This window comes from Phacochoerus africanus, chromosome 3, assembly GCF_016906955.1.
Source record: "Phacochoerus africanus isolate WHEZ1 chromosome 3, ROS_Pafr_v1, whole genome shotgun sequence".
Lineage (NCBI taxonomy): Eukaryota > Metazoa > Chordata > Mammalia > Artiodactyla > Suidae > Phacochoerus > Phacochoerus africanus.
Window position 1 is genome coordinate 4,751,563 of NC_062546.1, and position 20,751 is coordinate 4,772,313.

The 20,751-nt window shown below is 52.4% G+C and overlaps 1 protein-coding gene across 1 annotated transcript; it reads right to left on the reverse strand.

Moving 5' to 3' along the window:
• Window positions 1–9,327: 9,327 nt before the first annotated feature.
• C3H20orf85 (chromosome 3 C20orf85 homolog) lies at window positions 9,328–19,313 on the reverse strand. The gene is made up of 4 exons (XM_047770789.1): window positions 19,161–19,313; window positions 17,190–17,271; window positions 15,625–15,726; window positions 9,328–9,821 (listed from the first exon to the last, which is right to left on the reverse strand). Exons 1-4 carry the CDS (start codon window positions 19,226–19,228, stop codon window positions 9,660–9,662), a joined length of 414 nt encoding a protein of 137 aa, XP_047626745.1. The 5' UTR covers window positions 19,229–19,313; the 3' UTR covers window positions 9,328–9,659.
• Between the last annotated feature and the right edge of the window lie 1,438 nt (window positions 19,314–20,751).

Consider the following 20,751-nt stretch of genomic DNA (forward strand, 5'->3'; position numbering starts at 1 on the left):
TTCACCCAGGGAACACGCCTGTGTCACCAGCATCCAGATTCAGACCTGGAACGTGACCAGCGACCCCCCTCCCCCAGCAAGGATTCCCCCCCACCCCCGCCCCCTGTGCTGACTTCTCTGGGCTTCCATCCGGAGTGTCTGTTTTTGCACTTTATATAAATGGAATCATACAGCACGTTCTCTTTTGTGTCTGGCTTCTTTGGCCAAACATCCTGCAGACGTATTTTTTATCTCCGATCCGATCCCACCACAACAGTTCCTCTGAGGCCAGGAAAGATGCCGCTAAGCAGGTCCATGGGTGGTGATGGCTGAGAGGCGGGGACCAGATGCCACCGTGAGTGACTGAGATTCCACGCGGCAAACTGGTGGCTCAGGGCTGACAGATTAACTTAAGTTTAACTTGCCCTCCTCCGTGGGTAATACATGGTTCCATCGCTATGGCAGATGTAGAAAAAACTATGGAAGAAAAATTTCATGCACTCCATGCAGAATCAACAGCTTAAACTTCTTGTCATTAAAAACAAATTGAGCTGAAGTTTACTTACACAAAAAGAAGCATTTTATTTTTTATTTTTTTGCTTTTGAGGCCTGCACTTGCAGCCTATGGAGGTTTCCAGGCTAGGGGTTGAATCAGAGCTGCAGGTGCTGGCCTGCACCACAGCCACAGCAATGCCAGATCCAGGCTGCATCTGTGAAACACACCGCAGCTCATGGCAATGCAGGATCCTTAACTCACTGAGTGAGGCCAGGGATCGAACCTGCATCTTCATGGATACTAGTCGTATTCATTAGCACTGAACCCCAATGGAAACCCCACCCCCCCAAAAAAAGAAGTATTTTAAAGTGTACAGTTCGGTGTTAATTTGAACATCCACGGTGTCATGCAACCATGACCTCAATCTAGTTCCAAGACACCTTTGTCGCCCCCAAAGGAAACCCTGAGCCCTTCATCAGGCGATCCCCACACCCCCTTCCTTTGACCCCCTGGGTGCTGCTTCGCCTCTGGGGACTTTGCTAATCCGGACACGTCGTACAAACAGTGGCCAATACAGTGTGTGACCTTCCGTGTCTCCCTTCTTTCCATGAGCATATTTCTGAAGTTCTCCCCCGCTGCAGCACGTCCTAGCACACTCCAGTCCTTTTTATGTCACTTTTGCTCCAAGCCATTTTTTTTTTAAATAGAGAGGAAGCAGACTGACTTTGCACGGCAGTCGCCAGTCGATTGCTGTGCTCAGGATGCTGTGTTCTGCCTGGTGAAGTGGAATCTTAACTCTTTTTCGACACTCACGTCTCTGCGGAAAGTAAGAAAACAAAAGTGCAAGAGAGTCATTGTTCAAAGAAATTATGATGGGGTCCGCTTGGTGCTTTTCTTGGGTGTTGGAGGGTAACCCTGGCTGTATCAGTCGGTGGGGGGACTGGAACTGCCCGCTCGTGGTGCCATCTGCACACCCAAGGTGAGGACAGGCCCCAGCAGCAGTTTGGCAGCTCCCTTGGCTTTTTGTGGTGCAAGAGTTTGGAGAGGCTCCTATGTTCTGGTCTAATTATCTTACAAAAATGAGTGGGGAAATAGGAACTTGCTGAAACCGGAGATGAGAGGTCAAGTTCTCCCACAGCAATGATACGATACCCACTGCACCTGCGATGGGTATCGTATCAGTTAGTTCTCTGTTTCCAGAGAAACAGACGGATTGATTGATCTAGTCTGTCTGTCTGTCTATCTATTTGTCTGTCTGTCTGTCTGTCTGTCTGTCTATCAGTCAATCATCTGTACCTATCTATCTACCTATCAATCATCTATCTACCTACCTACCAGTTGGAGGCTGGCACGTACCATCTGCCTCCACAAGGATTAAATCATGCGCTGCTGCGCCTGCTGCCCTTCAACACCCCCCGAAGGCGTCCAGGGTGGAGAGCCAGAGTGGGGCCCTCTGTGAGCTGGGAAAACTGGCACAGCAGCTCTTCTGACAGTTAGATATTTTCAGGAGAAGATTTTAAGAGCCCAATTCTCGCAGCTCCTCATATCTCGGAGTTCACTAAAATCCTTCATGCTGATGTCTGTTCCTTGCAATGAGCTTCTGCAGGACGGGCGCTTGGCTGCATGAACCTCCCCCTTCGCCAGAATCACCTCTGAACTGACCCCCTCCCCTGGGCCCATCGACACGGTTCCTCAGAGCTCTCGGAAGGCCGCCTCCCAGGCTAGACCCTCGTTTTGCTCCCAGTGAGACTTAACTCAGAACTCTCCCCTGGTGTATTTTGTTCAGTTGACAGACCTACCTGCCGTCCTGTTATCCATCCCCTATCTATCTACCCACCTACTTACCTGTCTATCATCTACTGATTTATTGTGGGAATTGGCTCACACAGCAACGGAGGCCGAGACGTCCTATGATCGGCCGCCTGCAAGCTGGAGACCCAGGGGGGCTGGTACTGCAGTTCCCCTTTGAGTTTAGCAGATGGTATAAAGCCCCGTCCAGGGGCAGGAGAACATGAGACAAACTGCCCCAGGTTAAGCAGCGAGGCAGGAATTAAAAGGCACGCATTCCTCTCCCTCTGTTTTCTATTCTATTCAGGCTCTTGCATGGGTTGGAGGACACCCGCCTGCCCTTGGAGAGAGGGACCTGCTTTACCGAGTCTGCTGATCCAAACGCTAATCCCATCCAGAAGCACCGGCCCAGACACAGCCAGAAATGCTTAATCAGAGCCCCTCTGCCGCCGGTCAAGTTTACATCAAGCCCCGCAAGGTGACCTCCGACAACGGGGCACATCCGTGGCCCACGTGGGCACTCAGGTCCTGGGAGGCAAATCTGATGGTTTTCTGTTTAGTCTTGAATAAAGAAAATAAACCCACACACTAAATAGCTGGTATTGAATTTGAAATATGGCATTCAATGGCACATCGAAGAGGTGAAGGTGAACAGGGACCTTTTGTAAAAATGTTTTCCCTCTTTGATGAGGACAGCTTTCCGCATGGTGTGTAAAGTGACCGCTAAGACTTTATTTAATTAGTTAATTAATTTTGTCTTTTTGCCTTTTCTTGAGCCGCTCCCGTGGCATATGGAGGTTCCCAGGCTAGGGGTCGAATCCGAGCTGTAGTCACCAGCCTACGCCAGAGCCACAGCAACGCAGGATGTGAGGCGCACCTGCGACCTACACCACAGCTCATAGCAACGCCAGATCCTTAACCCACCGAGCAAGGCCAGGGATCGAACCCACAACCTCATGGTTCCTAGTCGGATTCGTTAACCACTGCGCAACGACGGAAACTCCACGACTGCTAAGATTTTAAACGTTTGACTTTCACACCTGTTTTTAGGGAAGTATTGCATTGGAGCCTTTGAGGTGCCTGTGATTTTATTAGCATTCTGAGTCATGGAGAAGTGATGGAACGGTGAGTCTTTCAAGGGCTGAAAAGTTGTGGTTCCATCACCAGCAGTATCTCCCCCCTTTCAGCAAATATGAAGCACCTGTCATTTGCTGGGTATTGTTCTAGATACTGTGAGTAATGGTGAGGAAAGAGGGACCGGATCCCTGGCCTACCGGGAACATCAGGCTACTCGGGGAGAAAAATATTAATAAAAATACTTCTCAATCTCAATATTGTAAATCAAATGTACTTCAATAAAACTTAAAAAGTGAAAAAAAACCCCGAAGGTTAATAAAAAAGATAAGAAACAAGCAAGCAAGAGAAAATAAAAGGGATATTTTTTATTTATTATTTTTTTCTTTTTACAGCCGAACCTGAAGCATATGGAAGTGTCCAGGCCAGGCTAGGGGGTCAAATTGGAGTGCCGGCCAACGCCACAGGCCCAGCAATGCCAGATCCGCACTGCATCTGTGACCTACACCGCAGCTCACAGCAACACCGGCTCCTTAACCCACTGAGCGAGGCCAGGGATCGAACCTGCCTCCTCACAGAGACAGTGTCCTGTCCTCAACCTGCTGAGCCACAAGGGGAACTCCAATAAAAGTTGCAGTTTTAAAAGATACATTATTCAAATAAAGGCAGGCTCGTTGGATGATGAGCTGCCGTGAGAGAGGGTGTGTGGCCCTGATTGCATGGAAGCGGTGAGGGGGCAGAAAGGGCTGCTTGCAGGCAGGGCTGCTGGGTGGGAGTTTAATAGTGAAAAGGGGACGGACGTGTGGTCAGGTCTGGGTTTGATCGGACTTCATTCATAAGCTAAGCAGGTGCTGCTCCGTGAATGCTGGCAGGAGACACAGACCCCTGGGTCAGAGATCAAAGACTCAGTACTCGCTGTACAACAGGTTGCATGGACGTCAGCATCCCGTGCTTCTGCCTTCAGGTTCCACGGGGGCAACAGGGTAGGTTTGTGTCCCAGCTGAGGAGCCCTGAGCCGGGGACCAGGCCTGTTCGGAGCCGGAGGTAAGCGGCCTGCTCCTCGTCCTGGCGGTTACTTGCTGCGAACACAGCCCCGAGAAAGAGCATGGAAGAGACTCAGGGACTGGCATTCTTGGCGACATGGTGTATTAGCTTCTGGGGGCTTTTTTTTTTTTTCCTTTTTTTTAGGGCCGCACCAGTGGCACATGGAAGTTCCCAGGCTAAGGGCTGAATCAGAGCTGTAGGTGCCAGCCTGCACCACAACCACAGCAATCCTGGGTCCGAGCTCTGTCTGTGACCAACAGCACAGCTCACCACAACACCGGATCCTTAACCCACTGAACGGCGCCAGGGATCAAACCTGTGTCCTCATGGATGCTAGTTGGAAACTCCAGCTTTTGTTTTTTATTGCTGCTGTGATTGATACCACAATTTTAGGGGTTTAAAACAAGGTCCCTTCCCCGTGGGTCATAAGTCCAGACAGGCTCTGGTGCTCTCTGCCCAGGGTCTCTGGAGGCTGGCCTGAGCCCTTAGCTGGAGTTTCCCTGGGCTCATCCTCTCCTAGGCTCATTCTGGCTCTTGGCAGAACCTAGTTCGGTGTGGCCTGTTTTCTTCCCGGTTGTTGTCCAGCTTCCCGAGGCTGCCACCTGCCTTCTCATGCGGCCTCCTCACCTTCACAGCATTGATGACATGTCGATTTTTTCTCTTGCTCCACGTCTCCTGCCGACCCCGCTGCCTCCATATGTAGAGGCTCACGTGACTACACTGGGTCCACTTGGATACTCCCGATAACCTTGCCAACGCAAGGACGAAGGGGCCATGCCCTGCGACCCCCTTATGGCAGTGACGTCTCCTCAGAACCACAGGTTCGGGGTATGAGGGTGTGGCACCCTGGGGACAGGAAGGGACTTGGGGATCCCTGCCCTGGCAGAGGGGACAGCTGCGGAAGTCTGGCATGTGGACTGTTCTCAGAGGGGTTTTGTGGCATCACTGGAGTCACACAGAGCAGCATTTGAGATCTGGCTCTCCTGCCACCTGGCCTTGGACAAGTCACTTCACTGCATGTAGCTTCTCTTCCTCCACCTGCTTCAGGGTGTAACAAGATTGAGTTTGCACGGTTGCTATGAAGGTAAGGAGTTTAGCATGAACCTGACAGCTGTCGTCAGCCCATCAACCTGCAAAGACGGGACAGACCCCCCAGGCCAAATGTGGTCCGATGGAGAGACGGTAGGAACAAATTTATCACCTATATCCTGAGGGTTCCTGGGAGGACAGGGCAGGATCCCCAAGCTGGTCTTAAAATGGCTTGAGAACTCTGGGGAAGCAGACTGGCTTGGGGTTTGGATGGTGGCCGGGGGGCGGGGTGGGGCGAGGCTTCCCATGCACCCCTTGGATGTCTCTCTGGTGCCAAAGGAGCATGCCCCGTGGCTTTCTTACCAGTACGCCCGGAGGTGGGCAGAGAGGAGAAGGCTTAAAAATTGTCGGCAGTCAAACATCAAAAGTGGGGTCCGACTAGAACACAGGCACTTAGTAGAGACCCAGTAAACCCCATAACCTTAGCGATGGTTTCAGCCCCTGCCCAGGGGCAGTCCAGCTTTCATTAGCCTATAGGGGGCACCAGCCTGGCTCAGCCCTGGCCATGCAGCCCTTCTGTGGCCTCTGGCTCCAGGGCTGGTTCTGTGCACAGCTCTGCACCTGCCCTGTGGCGCACGTGGGCCTGGCTCAACCTGCCATGTGTATCCTCACGGGAATGTTAGAGGAGCCGCCTAGAAACAAGATGTGTTTCCTAAATAAAAGGGAGCTGCCTGCACAGTAAATCCGTCAGTCACACCCACGCACACACTCAGACAACAGTTGCTTATGCTCCGGCCTAATTTCCCTGGGGGGACAAGCAAGCCGCTCTCCCTGATGCCTCTGATCCCAGGGCTGTGGCTTACCCAGGAGTCCTTGTTCGCATTTCATCCAATCAGAATTGTGACCCACCCACGCACAACACAGACCATTAACCCCACGAGCCTCTCCTAACACTGAACACAGACAAGCAGCTGGTAGCCTCTTGGTACCACAATGACCCACAACAAGTATACAGTCCACAATGATTCTGGGCTCCTTTTTTTTTTTTTTTTTTGGTCTTTTGTCTTTTTAGGGCTGCACCGGTGGCTTATGGAGGTTCCCAGGCTAGGGGTCGAATCAGAGATACAGCTGCCAGCCTACACCACAGCCACAGCCATGCCAGGTCCGAGCTGCATCTGCGACCTACACCACAGCTCACAGCAAGGCCAGATCCTTAACCCACTGAGCAAGGCCGGGGATCGAACCCGCAACCTGTTGGGACGTTTCCAACTCGGACGTCTGGTCTTTCTGAAGATTCAGCTGTTCACCTGCTCTGCTCCTCCTGGCCATTTCCATGGATGGTATCTGCTGGCCAGCCTCCCTACAGCCGGGCTGCTGGTCGACCCAGACCAGCCAGTTAAGATCAGAATTAAGGTCAACTCCCTAGCAAGTTTCACAAGAGTCAAACCAGCCATGCTAAATTCCTGACCAGGCTTGAGGGCCAGACACGTCAAGGGAGCCCATCTTTTTTGCTGGACTCTTTTGTCACCAAACTGTTGTGGAAAATGTTCTCAGATACACCTTATGAGCAGGAATTAGGATATTAAGCACCATCTGGCACTGGCACTGTGTCCCGGCCACAGGTGCACGCTGCCTCTGTGCGCGGCAGTCGGAGGGAATCGTGACCCTGGTGGGCTAAAGGCGAGGCCTGGGAGACAGAAGGTTCTGGCTCCTCTGCCCAACCATGGCGGCAGCGTCTGATCACGGGAAGGGACGTGGGTTTCTTCAAGGGTGGATGCCTTGCCTGCAGCGATGACCGAAACACCAAAACATCAGGATTTAAAAGAGACGGGCTTGGCCAAGCATCTCATTGTTTAGTCTGCATCAGGCGGAACATCTGGGGGATGAGAAACATCTCTGCAGCTGAACAAGCCACGTGACCTGGTCTGAGGCGGACAGGGCCTGAGTCAAGACAACGAGAGACACGTGCTCAGAGGAGGGAGGGGTCTGGGCCGCGGGGCTGGGGAGGGGGCAGCAAAACGTCTTCAATCCCATCCTCCTCTCCTGGGCCGCCAAGACCCACACGCTGGGCGGCTTCAGCAACAGAGGTTGGTCCTCTCCCAGCCCCGGAGTCTGGCAGCCCCCAGTCACGGGGTCGGCAGGGTCCTGCTCCCTCTGCAGCCGCAGGGCGGGATCCTTCCTCACTGCCTCCTGGCTTCTGATGGTTCGCTGGCGATGGCTGGCTTCCGGGCTGAAGGCGCATCGCTCTAACTTCTGCCTCCGCCACGATCTGGCCACGACCTGGCGTCTCCCACGTGGGTCTGTGTCCTTACCCAGCGTCTCCTCCTCGTGTCTCCTCTTCCACTCTGACCTTATGTTCACTAATTCCCTCTGCAGTGACCCTGTTTCGAAATCAGGCCACCTTCACATGTACTGGCAATTAGGACTTGGACATACCTTTTGGGGGGGAGGGGGAGACACAGTTCGACCCATAAAAACCTGGCCCTCTTTTCTCAGGGCCTCAAGAGTTTCGAGATTTCTCCTTTAAGCCTGTGGTCTGCAGGTGCAGGTGGGAGGTCAGCCGTGATGGCCGTGGGAGGTCCTGGGGGCTGTGGCCCGTGTGGTCCGAGTGGCAGGGCGTGAGGGCGGGCACTGCACTCAGAGGGAATGACAAGGCTTCCTGAAGGATGGTTTTTCCCGTGCTCTGGCTCTTCCAGGCTGGGCAGCCCGTGAGCAGCTGAGTTTCCCGCTCTGGGTTGGAGCAGATCCAATGATGTCGCTGGGAGGAGGCTTGCTCTGTGACTGCTCTCAGTGCCCGCCCGGCTGGCTCTGAAGGGTCTGCATCAGCGCCCCTCAACGTCTCCCACCCCCTCAGAAGACCAGTCACTCAAACCACATTCTGCAGACTTGATAGAGAAGCACGTGCCTGCATAAGAGCAGTGCTCCGCCCGGGGCTCTGGGATACGGACACTGAGCCCAGAACCTGCAGATTCAGACCCAGTCGGAACTCTGTCTTCCAGGCATTTGGTACCCCCAAAGTCATGGGGTCCCTTTAGAAGCGTGCTAGAGGAGGCCCGCGTTCAGGGTCAGGGGAAGGTTTTGGATGAGGGGTTCTTGGATTGGTGAAGCACATCCCCCCACACTGAGACGGCAAGGTGAGCAGGAGCGGTTTGGATGGCTGAGCCTGTAGGTGGGTCCCACCCAACACAAGCCCCCTGAGACCCCCTTCGTCAAGCAAACCCGCGAGGGGCCCATCCTGTGAACAGTGACACTTGGCCAAATGATGAAAGTCAGGGACGTGACTCTGGAAGGCAGGTACCTGGCAGCCCCCCCCACCCCCAAACTCCTCCAGGTCTGATGGAGGCACCATGCCTGCTTCTCAGAAACAGAGCATACGCACCAGCTTTCACAGGCCACCTACAAACTCTTGGCTCTCATTCTCCTTGGGGTCCAGTTGGTGGGCCTGCGGGTGGGCTGGCTGCTCCTTCCTGGCCTCTCTCGCCAACTGGATGCCCCACTCTCCACCCCCACCGTGTGTGCAGGCACTGAAGTGAAGCCTCGGCAACGGGCAGGGACCAGCAAGAGAACGTTGCCCAAGCAGGTGACATCAGATGTCCACAGGGGGAGGACGTGGCCTCGGTGGCCAGCTCGGCTGCCGTCTGCGTGGGCGGGGGGTGGGCTGCGTGGGAGGTTTTCTGGGGCGCACCTGGGAAAACGGTGCCCGGGGGTGAATCTTAGGCTCATTTCTGCTTTAAAGCTGTTGCCATACTGCGAATATCCTGGGACAGGCGTGTCTGGGGGTCCCTAAAGTGCTTAATGTCTCCTGAAAAGAAGGCCCAGGGGTATTTGGGTCCAGAAACATCTGGCCGACAATTTCATTATAAACCAGGCTGGTGAGAGGTGGGGTTGAAAGTGACATGGAATGATTTAGACAAATATTTAAAAATGAGATCATGCTTTATTGGTTTTAAATATATAAAGCTATACCTAGGCATTCCCAAAGTCGTAAAAAAATTTCAGAGAATCCGTATTGCCTTTTCCATTGAATTAGCCAAGAGTGAATGTGTTACAAGCATATTCTGGAAGGGAGGCATCGATGAATTAAGAGCATCTAGGGGCTGTTTTGTGTTCTTTGCAGCAACATCCTATGAGCAAATGTGGAGGGGGCTCTGTCTTCACGGGGAGGCTGGGGGCCTCCTCTTTCCCTGGGCTGGGCTCCAGGGCTTGGTGGTCCACCCTTTCTTTGCCCAGGGCTGCGTCTCTGTCTGGATCAGTGTATGCCCTGCTTGGGCCAGTTTAGCTCCTTGGCATACGCCCCTTTGCAGCTCCTGATCTCATAGTCATGCTCCAGACACTTGTTCAGGCCTGGCACCCCAGACCTCCAGCCGATGAAGCCCTGGGTCGTCTTTGGGACTGGGGGGGATGGAAGCACCTGGAAAGGAAAGGCAGGGGGTTAATCATCTTGGGCCACACAACGAGACGTGTGTCCACAGAGGCATCAGGATCCGCATGGGAGGCCGGGAGTGGAGAAGCCAGGAGCAACCGTGGAACTGGCACAGAACTACGGATCCAGGGAACAGGAGCGAGAGCCCAGAAACGAACCCACATGTCTGTGGGCAATTAATCCACGACAAAGGAGGCAAGACTATATAGTGGGAGAAGGACAGCCTCTTCCAGGATGGTGCTGGGAAAACTGGACAGCTCTGGGCAAAAGAATCAAACTGGACTACATCCCACCACGAATAAAACTCAACTCAGATGTAAGAGCTGAAACCACAGAACTTCTGGAAGAAAACATAGGCAGTAACTCTTTGACATTGGTCCTAGCAAGATTTTTGGGGATATGCCTCCTCAGGGAAGGGAAGCAAAAGCATAAATAAACACATGGGACTCCATCGGGTAAAAAAGCTTCTTTGCACAGGGAAGGAACTTATCAACCAACCGAAAAGGCCACCTACTGAATGGGGGAAGATATTTGCAAACAATGTCCCCAGCGAAGGGTTAATATCCAAAATAGGCAAAGAAACCACACAACTCAGCATCGAAAAAACCCAAACAACCTGTTTAAAAAAATAGGCAGAAGACCCAAACGGACATTTTCCCCAAGAAGGCATACAGGTGGTGAATAGTCACATGAAAAATAGTCAGTGTCACTAGTCCTCAAGGAAAGGCAAACCAACCACCATAGGGTGTCCCCTCACACCTGCCAGGAGGGCTGCTGTCAAAAAGACAACACATACCAAGCAGGACTCGAGTGCAGGGACCCCTTGGCTGGTAGGGATGGACATTGGTGCAGCCACTGCGGAAAACAGTATGGAGGTTCCTCGAAACAAGTAGAACTACCACGTGACCCAGCAACTCCATTCTGGGTATTCCACTTGTCTGAAATAAATACAAACACTAATTCAAAAAGATAGCAAGCATCTGTCTGTTCATTGCAGGACTGTTTACAGTCGCCGAGACATGGAAACAGCCTACGTGTCCATCGACAGAGGAGCGGAGAAAGAAGACGTGGTGCATACACACACGGATATGACTCAGCTGTCAGAGCTCAGAAAACCTTCCCTCTTGTGCCAACAGAGATGGGCCAGGGCGGTGCTACGCACGCTGAGTGAAACAAGTCAGCCGAAGACAAATACTGCCCGAATTCACTTAAACGGGGGACCCACACAACAAAACGAGTGGACAACCAGAAGCAGAGACAGTCATAGAAATTGAGAGCAAACAGGTCATGGCCAGAGGGAGGGCAGAGGAGCAGAGAAATAGGTGAGGGAGGTAAGACGTGCAAACTTCCATTTGCAAAATGAGTCACAGGTAAGAAACGTACCGCGTGGGGACCACAGGCAGTAATTATGCGACATCTCCGTAGGGTGACAGATCGTAACTAGACTCGGATTGCTTTGACATGTTTAGAAATATTGAATCCCTCTGTTGTATGACAAGAGCTAAACACCTATAGTGTTAATTATGCTTCAGAACAAACTCGCAGGAAAATGATCAACCCTGCAGTTACCAGAGGCAGGTGTGGGGACAGGGGGTGGATGGAGGCGGTCAGAAGGTACAAACTTCTCATGACGAGGACCGGGGATGCCATGTGCAACGGGATAAAACTAAGGAACACCTGCTGCATGTTACGGAGGAAAGAGGTTAACAGCAAACCGAAGAGTACGCATCCTAAGGAACAAAATTTTTTTTTTTCTATTGCTTAAATCTTCCATCTCTATGAAAGGACAGATGGCCACTAAGCTTATTGTTAGAATCATTTCATGATGTGTGTAAGTCAATGCGCGAGCCATGTACCTTATACTTCTCCGGCACTGCATGTCAATTATATCTCAATAAAACTGCAAGGAAAAAATAGGAAGAAGAGACAGAAGGAAGAGCCAGTGTCTCTAGGAAGGTGCACTGAACGTAGACATGGTCCTATCAGTGGGCTCAGAGACTCATGTTTTCCTTGAAAGTAATGATCACCTAACAGGTTTCTGAATCTCGTAGTGCTTTGTGCATTTAATTCATGACCTCTAGTAAAATAATTTCCACTTGGTAAAAAAGCAAATAGGGAAAAAATAAGAGGTAGAAATATCGAATATCAAATACACAATGCCCTTTATAAAATATACAGTAATATCCTCACATGGCATCCTGGCAGATACAGACCTTCCAGTTTTCATTAGAAGGCTTTCTGACACGTGTGCAAACACACACATGCGAGCACACACACACATGTACGCACATGCAACCCAAACCACAGACACCACAAGAATGAAAAGCAATTGAAGTGAACGAAAAAACAAAAGGGAGGAGTTTCCGTTGTGGCTCAGTGGTTAACGAATCTGACTAGGAACCATGAGGTTGTGGGTTCGATCCCTGGCCTCGGGTCAAGGATCTGGCGTTGCCATCAGCCGTGGTGTAGGTTGCCAACGTGGCTCAGACCTGGCGTTGCTGTGGGTCTGGCGTGGGCCAGCGGCTATAGCTCTGATCAGATCCCTAGCCTGGGAACCTCCACATGCCGTGGGAGCGGCCCAAGACAAAAAAAGACAACAAAAAACCCAAAAGGGAAACAGGGAAACAAGGGAAAAACCCAATCTGGAAACAACAATTTGTTAATTCTTGAAATGTGGAAAATGTTTGGAAAACGAGGGGGCCTGTTTCGGCAGGTGGCCCTCCGTTTGGAATGATCTTCTGTTCTGCTCATATGGGGCGCCTGGAACCCAGGCAGCAGCGGGGAATATTTGTTCCAACAGAAGGACTGAGAGGAAGAGGTTTAACATGCTTGGGGTTATGGGTTCACGCTCAGCCAAAGGATCGTCGAGCAAGACGGTAGCAGGAGGCGACAGTCCTGGTGGGCCGGCGGCCACCGGTGGAGGAAGCCCCTTAATATATGTTCTTGATGAAGTATTAAAATGACTCTCCCGAGAGGCCACATGCAGGGAGGGTCCTGAATAAAGACCAGCAAGGCCAGAGTTTCTTCCAGCAGGTTCTCGCAATGCTGGTCCAGATGGCTCTCGGGAACCTGCAGACTAGCTCGCCCGTCCAGCCACAACTTGTAAGAGAAACGCAGTCAGAAACCACTCTGGGATGTCGCCCTTCACCCACCGGATTGGCAAAGAGATAAAAACACCACCGTAAACCAGGGCCTTAAGGGAGAGGCTGCTGCTCCCTCCCTGTGAATGGCAACGTTGCCGTTATCCGTGCAAGAGCAAAGGGCCAGTGCTCTTTGACCGGACAGGGCATCTCCGGGCATGGACCCTAAGACAGCCTAACGCCTGCCACATACACACCGACGTTCGTGTGGGGCGCCGACTGCAGCCCTGTTTGTAAGAGCCAATGACAGGACTCAGCCTACGTGCCATCCAGGAGCCTCCTTCAGCCCCAGGGACCCTGCGCGGCAGTTTGAGAGAAGGAGGCAGCTCTGAGTGTTCCGAGGTAGAGTAGCGTTGAAGATAAACTGCTCAGAGAAGCAGGAGGCATAAACAACATAAAACATAGTGAACTAAGGAAATAGGCTGGAGACCCACACATGCATTGGGATATGCACATGGCGCCCGTGGAAGGGCGCAGACGCGGGGGACACAGCTCGCAGGAGGCGGGGGAGGGAGGAGGCTTTTCGCAGCGCGCACTTTGGGTATAGGTTACCCCTTAAACCATGAATACATATATGTTTTTCTTTTTACAGCTGCGCCTGTGGCGATGGACGTTTCCAGGCTGGGGGATGAATCTGAACTGCAGCTGCGACCTGCACCGCAGCTTGCGCCAACACTGGATCCTTGAGCCACGGAGCGAGGCCAGGGTTTGAACCTGCGTCAGGTCCTTATCCCACTGAGCCACAGCGGGAACTCCATAAATGTGTTTTTAAAAGCTCTGTCCACCTAGAGAGGGGCTAGGACAGGAGGGAGAAGGGAAGCATTTCTTCCACAGGAAGGCAGTTCCGAGGGAAGTAGGCAGTGCCTCTCTTTCTGGGATCGTGATTCTGGTACCTTCCCCCCGCCCCCCCCTTCCCTAAGCAGAGCCTCGTGTAGGAGGAAATCCTGTTCTCTTTCGCTCTGGCCACAGGACGGTTCCTCTCTTCTCCCTCCAGAAGGGGACACACTTCCTTTGAAGACGCTATGACTCTGATCACAGCGGCCACCCCCTTGAGCAGGCGCTGGGGTCCCTCATCAAGACGGCAGAGGGAGGAGTCCAGCTCCAGCAGGGCCTTGTGGGGACTGCCTGGGGTCAGGAGGGACAGCAGGACCCCTCACCACTGTGTCCCTTTCAGGGGTAGAGGGAGGGGAGGGAGGGGGCCGAATCGAAGCCCAGCCCTGGAGAAAAATCAGAGCCGCTCTGTCCACTGGTCAGCCCTCAGGTTGGTGCGAGCAGACGGAGCTCCCCACGGGCGTGCTTCATTAGAGCCTGCAGCGCATTTCTGGGCGCCTGTCCCAAGAACCTCCCTGATCGGGAGCAAAGCACCACGTCCACGGGGTGTTCCTTACAACAACACCTCAAGTTCCAAACTGGGAACCACCTGGACATCCAGGGTGAGGGGCAGGGCTGGGTAAGTTCGGGTTGGTCCAGATGACGGACAAAGACGCAGCCATTAATACGAAAATGATGGGGAGTGCTGCGATGCGCCGCCCGGAAAGACACAGAGGATATCCTGCTGAGCGAGAAGAGCAGGTTACAAAGCAGCCTGTGGAGTTTGGCTTTTAAGTATATATGTATGCATGTGTGTGTGTGTGTGTCTGTGTGTATTTAAGAGCAGGGCTCTAGAATCAGATACACGGCCTTTGGCAGCTTCAGTTTCCCCATCTGCAAAAGAGGTTTGGTGGTGATTAAATCTGCTTCCCGGGCGTGTCGTGGACATGAGATGACCGTGCCAAGCCCTCTGTATGGAGAGCAGCTAAAGGACAACAGTAGCATAATAAGAGCTGGCATGCATTGCGGGTGTGCCGATGGATGGAACCCTGTAGGAGAAACCCCCCCAGATGGTAACCAGGGGTCAGGGTACACATGGATGTTTGAATTTATGACCGATATTTTGCTGTATTTCTAGAAAAATCTGCAAGACTCTATTGCTATATACTCAGGGGGGAAACCCTCTCAACATCTCAGCGGGCTGCTTTCATTCACTCATTCAGCTAACCCAGGGCACCCACCGAGGGCCCACTGAGTCAGGCCACCCCACCGTACCCTGAGGGCATGTCAGGGAAGGAAAATCCAGAGCCGAAGCCCCCACCCCTGGCTGCCTTCATCCTGAGTTTTTGTCCCTTCTCCCCATCAGGACACAGACCTGCCTTCTCCGTAGTGGGCGGAGGGCAGAACCCATGACTGAAATGACAGCCCCATGAGAGGAGACCCAGGGACGTACAGAGCTCAGCAACCTCTAGAGGCCTCAACCGACCCGTCTCAGTGGGAATGCCACCGAGGTCTTGTCCCTCTGGGCACCCCTCCACTCACTCAGTGACCGGAGACCCCTCTCAGCATGCCACAGCCCTGCGCGCCACTGCAAAGTGGGCTCAAATCCCAACACCTTCTGGCCTCAGAGGTCTGGCACATATGTACGTACGTGCAGGGATCAGTAACCTGCTGTGTCTCCCACTGGTGGGCTTGGAAAGGGCTGGAAGCCCATGTCCCTGAGGGCCGGGTGCCGCTGCCTTCTTACCTGTGTGGATGGCTAGGCTACCTGGAGTAAGACTGCTCCTAGCGGGGCCGATTTCTTATTTAGGAAAAAAAGCATGTAAAGCGATTTTGCGAACCTGGATATACTTCTCCACTGGGGTCACTGGCCGGATGCGGAACCGCTCGGGGAGCTCAATTCTGGGCTTGGGGGTGCTGGCCTCTTCTTCACACTTGATCAGCTGAAACACAAGCCCCAGAGATGGGACCCCGAAAGCTGAGACCCTCAGGGGTGTCCCCTTCTCATCCCCCCAGAACAATGCACTGCACAGGTAACGCAGGTGGTGCCCAGGAACGCAGGTGGCACTCAGGTCCAGGGAGAAGGATCCCGTTGGGACTTGCTGGCAGGCCAGCTCGGCCCCAAGCCGGCCGCTGCCGGCAACTCACAGGCTGCTAATTTCTATTCCCACCAAGTAATCTGAGAACATTTTACAGGTTATGGACTCAAACTAAAAAAATGACAGACAGCAAGGTTCCAGGGCCAACCTTCAAACTCTGAGAAGCGCCCCCTACCCCTTTTAAGTTTTAAAGCCATTCTGAACTCTTCAAAAACCTGATTTAATTACACATAAAGAATATTAATATAGACTCTTTTATGCATATTACATTAATAAGGACTCATGCATAAAATTTCAAACTGCATCACTCTCTAAGTATTTTTTTTTAAAAAAAAACTCATTTAGAATGGCATAATTTCAGAGCTAGGGGGACGGGGTGAATTACAAATGGGGCTTAGGCTGCCTGGAATCATGAACGCTTTGAATTATCTGGCTCTTTGTCATTCTGCACGCGTCCAAAAAAAATGCTTCTTCCTCCTCTTGTGTCCTGGAGATAACTGGGAAGCTTGCAAACCATTGGCAGCCACCCCAGGAAAGCCCACATGGGCCTTTTGTGGGCCTGTGCGGTGTTGTATATATTGAAGCCATGATGCTAGACTCAGGAGATTTCATGAAGGCAGCTGGATTATTCCCGAACCCGCTTTGACCAATCACGATACGCACCCAAGCTCTGCCCCAGTAGCTGTCAGCTGGGCTGTTGGTGCTGCCTCTGAGTGGGGTCAGGGGTCTTTGGCTGGTGTCCCCACCTCTCCCCATGAATGATGCCTGGTCCTTTGCCTGGCTTCTCTTATCTACCTGGCGCAGCAAACACCAAGGGTATTTTCCTAAAAATCCCTCAGGTATGTACCTGGCCTCTCATGGCATCTGAAGCCCACCGTCCTTCAGTGAGGTGGTGGGGACTGTCACCCTTTTCACAGATGGGGAGCCGGAGGCCGAGAGGCCCTGGAATTGGCCACACCAGCTTCTCCCCTGGTGCCTCCCTTTCTTAGCTGTGTGACTTTGCCCTTCTTTGAGCTCAACTTCCTCATCTGCCAAATGGGCATCAAACAGCACCCTGCCCCCTTCCACGGGGGTCGCCGAAGAGATTAAATGAGCTGATTTGGATGAAGCTTCTAGAAGGCGCCTGGCACATAATAAGTACTCAATAAATTCGTGAATGGAAGCAAAAGCTTCAGGTGTCAGAGTCAGCCGTCTTCGCCTACAACACGCTCCTTGATTTTTATTCTTGCAAATTATACACTTCATAACCATTTATTCTTGGAAATGATTGATTCTAGAACCCCCGGGCTCATAAAATTTACATGTACCTCCTCGAGGGGGGTTGTTAAAAATCCCCAGTTCTGGGCCCAGTTTTGCCGTGCTTCGTTTTCAGCCTTCAGGCGGTATTTCCTGAAAAAGAACGTTTTTAAGTGCTGGGCAACATTTGAAAAGGATTAAAGTAGCAACCCCTAAAATGTGCTCCTGGGAGAATTTTACATTCTTCGGTGCGTCTGGCCCAAATGATGATCCGTGCCAGGAAGGGCGAGGGAGCCCCTGCCGCTGCGGACCTGCCACAAATATAAGGGAGACGTGTGTCCAAGGACCAGAGATGCTGGGGTGGTACAGCGGGGAGCAGGCACCCTTGGGACTGACCCTTCCCGGGGGGTCATCTCCGTGCTAGACTCCTTATTCTGGGAGGCCATGTGACCCACACGAATGGGTGAGGGTTCAATCATTGCGCAGGGACGTATAAACTTCTCTTGTTTTCAGATCAAGGACCAGGGCAGAGTGAGCGAGGCCCTGGAGTGCAACATTTAAGGAGGTGCCCCCCTCCCAGTTTCCTGCAAGGGCAGAGCCAGCACCCCCATGACCTCCAGATCCAGCCCCCCTTAGACAGTGCAGTCCGGGTTCCTCCCTCGTCCCACCCTAATCCTGGCCCTGCTTCTGCGCCACGTTGACTATAATTTATACGTAACTACCTATGAGCTGAGCTGACTTGCAACTGAAGAGCGGGTATGTTACCCATTAAACTTTTATTCATTTTGACTTTCAACTTGCCTTTCCTATTTTGGAATCCATATCTGTACCCTACGCCCTCCGATGTCTCACCAGTTTCAGAGGCCTCAGCCAAGCTCTTTCCCTGGGCCCAGAGCGTCTAAAGCAGAATCTATTTTTGAAAGAGATGAACCATGAGCCAAAATATGACCCATATATATAATTGAAAATTTTCCAGCAGCCACATTCAAAAAGTGAAAATAAACAGGTAAACTTAATTTGGGCATCACTTTTTTCAGGGTCTGAAACTTTTGAAATCTAGTATTTTACATTTACTCTTCATTCCAATTTGGAATCGTCACATTTCAAGTCGCCGACAGCCCCTTTGGACATGGGACAGAATAGTCTAGGGGCTTCACTGCTCTGTTTAAACAGAGGGTGCTCTCTGATTTGGGTCTTGAAAGATGTGTAGGAGTTGGTCTTGTGGGGAAGGAGAAAAGATCATTCTAGAGAGTGGAAACAGACCCTGCTATGGCAGTACTTCCCATTGCGGGTATTCGGATAAAAGTAAATATTTAAAAAATAATAATAGCAAATACTACTGGCGTTTCGTTTTTAAGAGTGATATAAACTTTCCTGTCGAAATAAATGCATTAAGTGAAACAGAGCTAATTTAAAGTATGAAGGGACTATAGCGGGGTTTACAAGGAAATGGTAAAAAAGTCCTAGAGTTGACAAATAGAATAACTGAAGTTTAAGAGGTAAGCAATGACAGTTTGTTGTTGCTAGTATTTACTTGCATCTAAATTAGCAACTTCTCCTATCGGTTAAAACTTCACAGAGATAGGATGCTATTTAGCAAAGGGATAGAATAAAAACATCGACTACAAACCCCTGCTGAACATACATCTTTGAGAAAATGGAGCTATTCTCTGACATTTCTTGTTAAAAAAAACCAGGAGGGGCAAGAGAGAATGTAAAGTGCTCTCATTCGAACTGAACAAATTTACGATTTTTAAAAAACATTTGGTAAATCTTAAAAATAAGCAGACATCGGTCGACTCTTAACAAGTAAAGCTTCGCAGAGGGTTGTAAAGCCAGATGCAAAATCTTTCACGCCTTATGATGTGCCCAAGAGAAGAGAAAGAAAGGTTCTTTGGTCCCCAGCCCTGCCCCCTTTCCACAAGGTCCCTGACCATCTCCAGCGCACGCTCCTCGCGCGGAGAGGTTGACCACCGCCAGGACTTGGTGGGAAACCGAGGCCGCCCCGTGTGCCCACTGGGTTACGGAATCTCCAGCGTTACCAGATCTCGTCCTGGGCCACCAGGTTCATGCGCTCCGCCGCTGCCGTGCTGATTGGTTTCTGCGCCATGGAGCCTGGGGTCTTGGCGCGCCCTGCGAGTTCTGGTCCTGGGCTCAGCGTCCCGCGTCGCCTGGGAGACCGGTTGCCGAGCAACGCGGGACGCGGAGGCGGAGAAGGCGCCGCACCTGGCGGGGTGGGGGCCGCCCGGCTCTCAAGGCGTCGCTGCGCCCACTGCCTGCTTGGGCCGGGCAGCTGCGCTCTTCGCCCGCCTCCCTGCCCACCTGCCAGGCTCCGCGCTGCAGCGGCCCTCCTCCTTAGCAGAAAACCTTGGGGAGACCGAAAGACCCTACACAACACCCACGCGACCCCACCCGCCGCCGCCTTAACGCTTAGACTGTCGTGCAAGTGTACATGCCTAGTGTTCCAATGCTAAATGGACCGAGCTTAACGGATTCCGTCACCGAGAACACACCCCTGTAGCCACCGTCTGGATTGCGACAGAGGACAATCCAGCCCCTCTCCCTGCCCCTGGCCCCCTCTTGTCTCTGGGCGGCAGAGATTTGTTTCAGCACAATCTGCACTCCTTGTGGGCTCATCCTGGCATCGTTTTTTGCCTGGCTTACTTGGCCCACTGTCACGTTTGAGAAGTAGCTGGTGTGTTCACTGCCATATCCCCCAAGGAAGAGTGTTCTATTTTGCTGCTGATGCCACCGGGGCTGAGTTTTGGGCCTCCAGGAAAGTGCTGCCCAGACCTTTGGTGCGCCCGTGGCTCTAGGAGAACATATGCATGCATTTCTTTATCCTCTGCTGTTTAAAACCGTCTCCAAATGGAGTTAAAAGAGAAAATCGCCTCCAGACCCTGCACCCCACAGTCTTTCATGGCCATCCACACCAATTGCTCATCCTTGGGCGGTTCCATTGGTGTTTGTCCACTGACTCCTTCTCCCCGCCCCCCGCCTCCCAGAAAGTGTGTCTAGAAGACAGCAGAGCGGGCATCCAGGGCGTAGGGCAGATACGCAGGCGTCCGGAGCCTCCCAGACAGAGAGCAGGCTTCCATGGGCCCACAGGTGGTCTCCATGTTGATTTTAGTAAGACCCTTCAGAGAGGACGCTGTGTTTGTCTCCCATCGGCCATCAGCGGCTCTCTCCAGCGGGTCGCCCCACCTCCCTCTCCCTTATCCACGATCTGTGCTTCTCTGGGGGGTGTTTGGAGGCTGTTGCCCCTCTAATAACGTTCTCCACACCGCAAGCCTATGGTGCTCTTCTGGGCTGTGGGAAATGCTGGGTGGGGGCCCAGGATTGCAGTGGTCCCAGCTGCTGCCTCAGCCGAAAGAGGGAGGGGCCAGGCAGGGGCTGGGACTGGACCTGCAGGGACTCATGAATGTGTAGCACGCTCCCCCCACCGCTGAACAAGCCAGCAGGGCTGGATTGCCACAGGCGGACAGGTGTCCACATGGGCCTGGGGTTTTCTTCCTGGCTTTTTCTCCGAGGTCGCCATGCCTACAGTGGGAGGGAAGAAACCCTTGGAAGAATTGTGAACGGTGAATCCATCACGCAGGGGGGCAAAGCCTGTTTGTCCCTCGGGAAGCTTCT

Excerpts from the sequence above, each read along its gene's own strand:
- C3H20orf85 (XM_047770789.1), bottom strand. The coding sequence starts at position 19,228 with ATGGCGCAGAAACCAATCAGCACGGCAGCGGCGGAGCGCATGAACCTG. Across the intron at positions 17,272-19,160 it reads GTGGCCCAGGACGAGATCTG|GAAATACCGCCTGAAGGCTG; the intron begins GTAACGCTGGAG and ends GTTCTTTTTCAG. Across the intron at positions 9,822-15,624 it reads CAGTGGAGAAGTATATCCAG|GTGCTTCCATCCCCCCCAGT; the intron begins GTTCGCAAAATC and ends TTTCCTTTCCAG.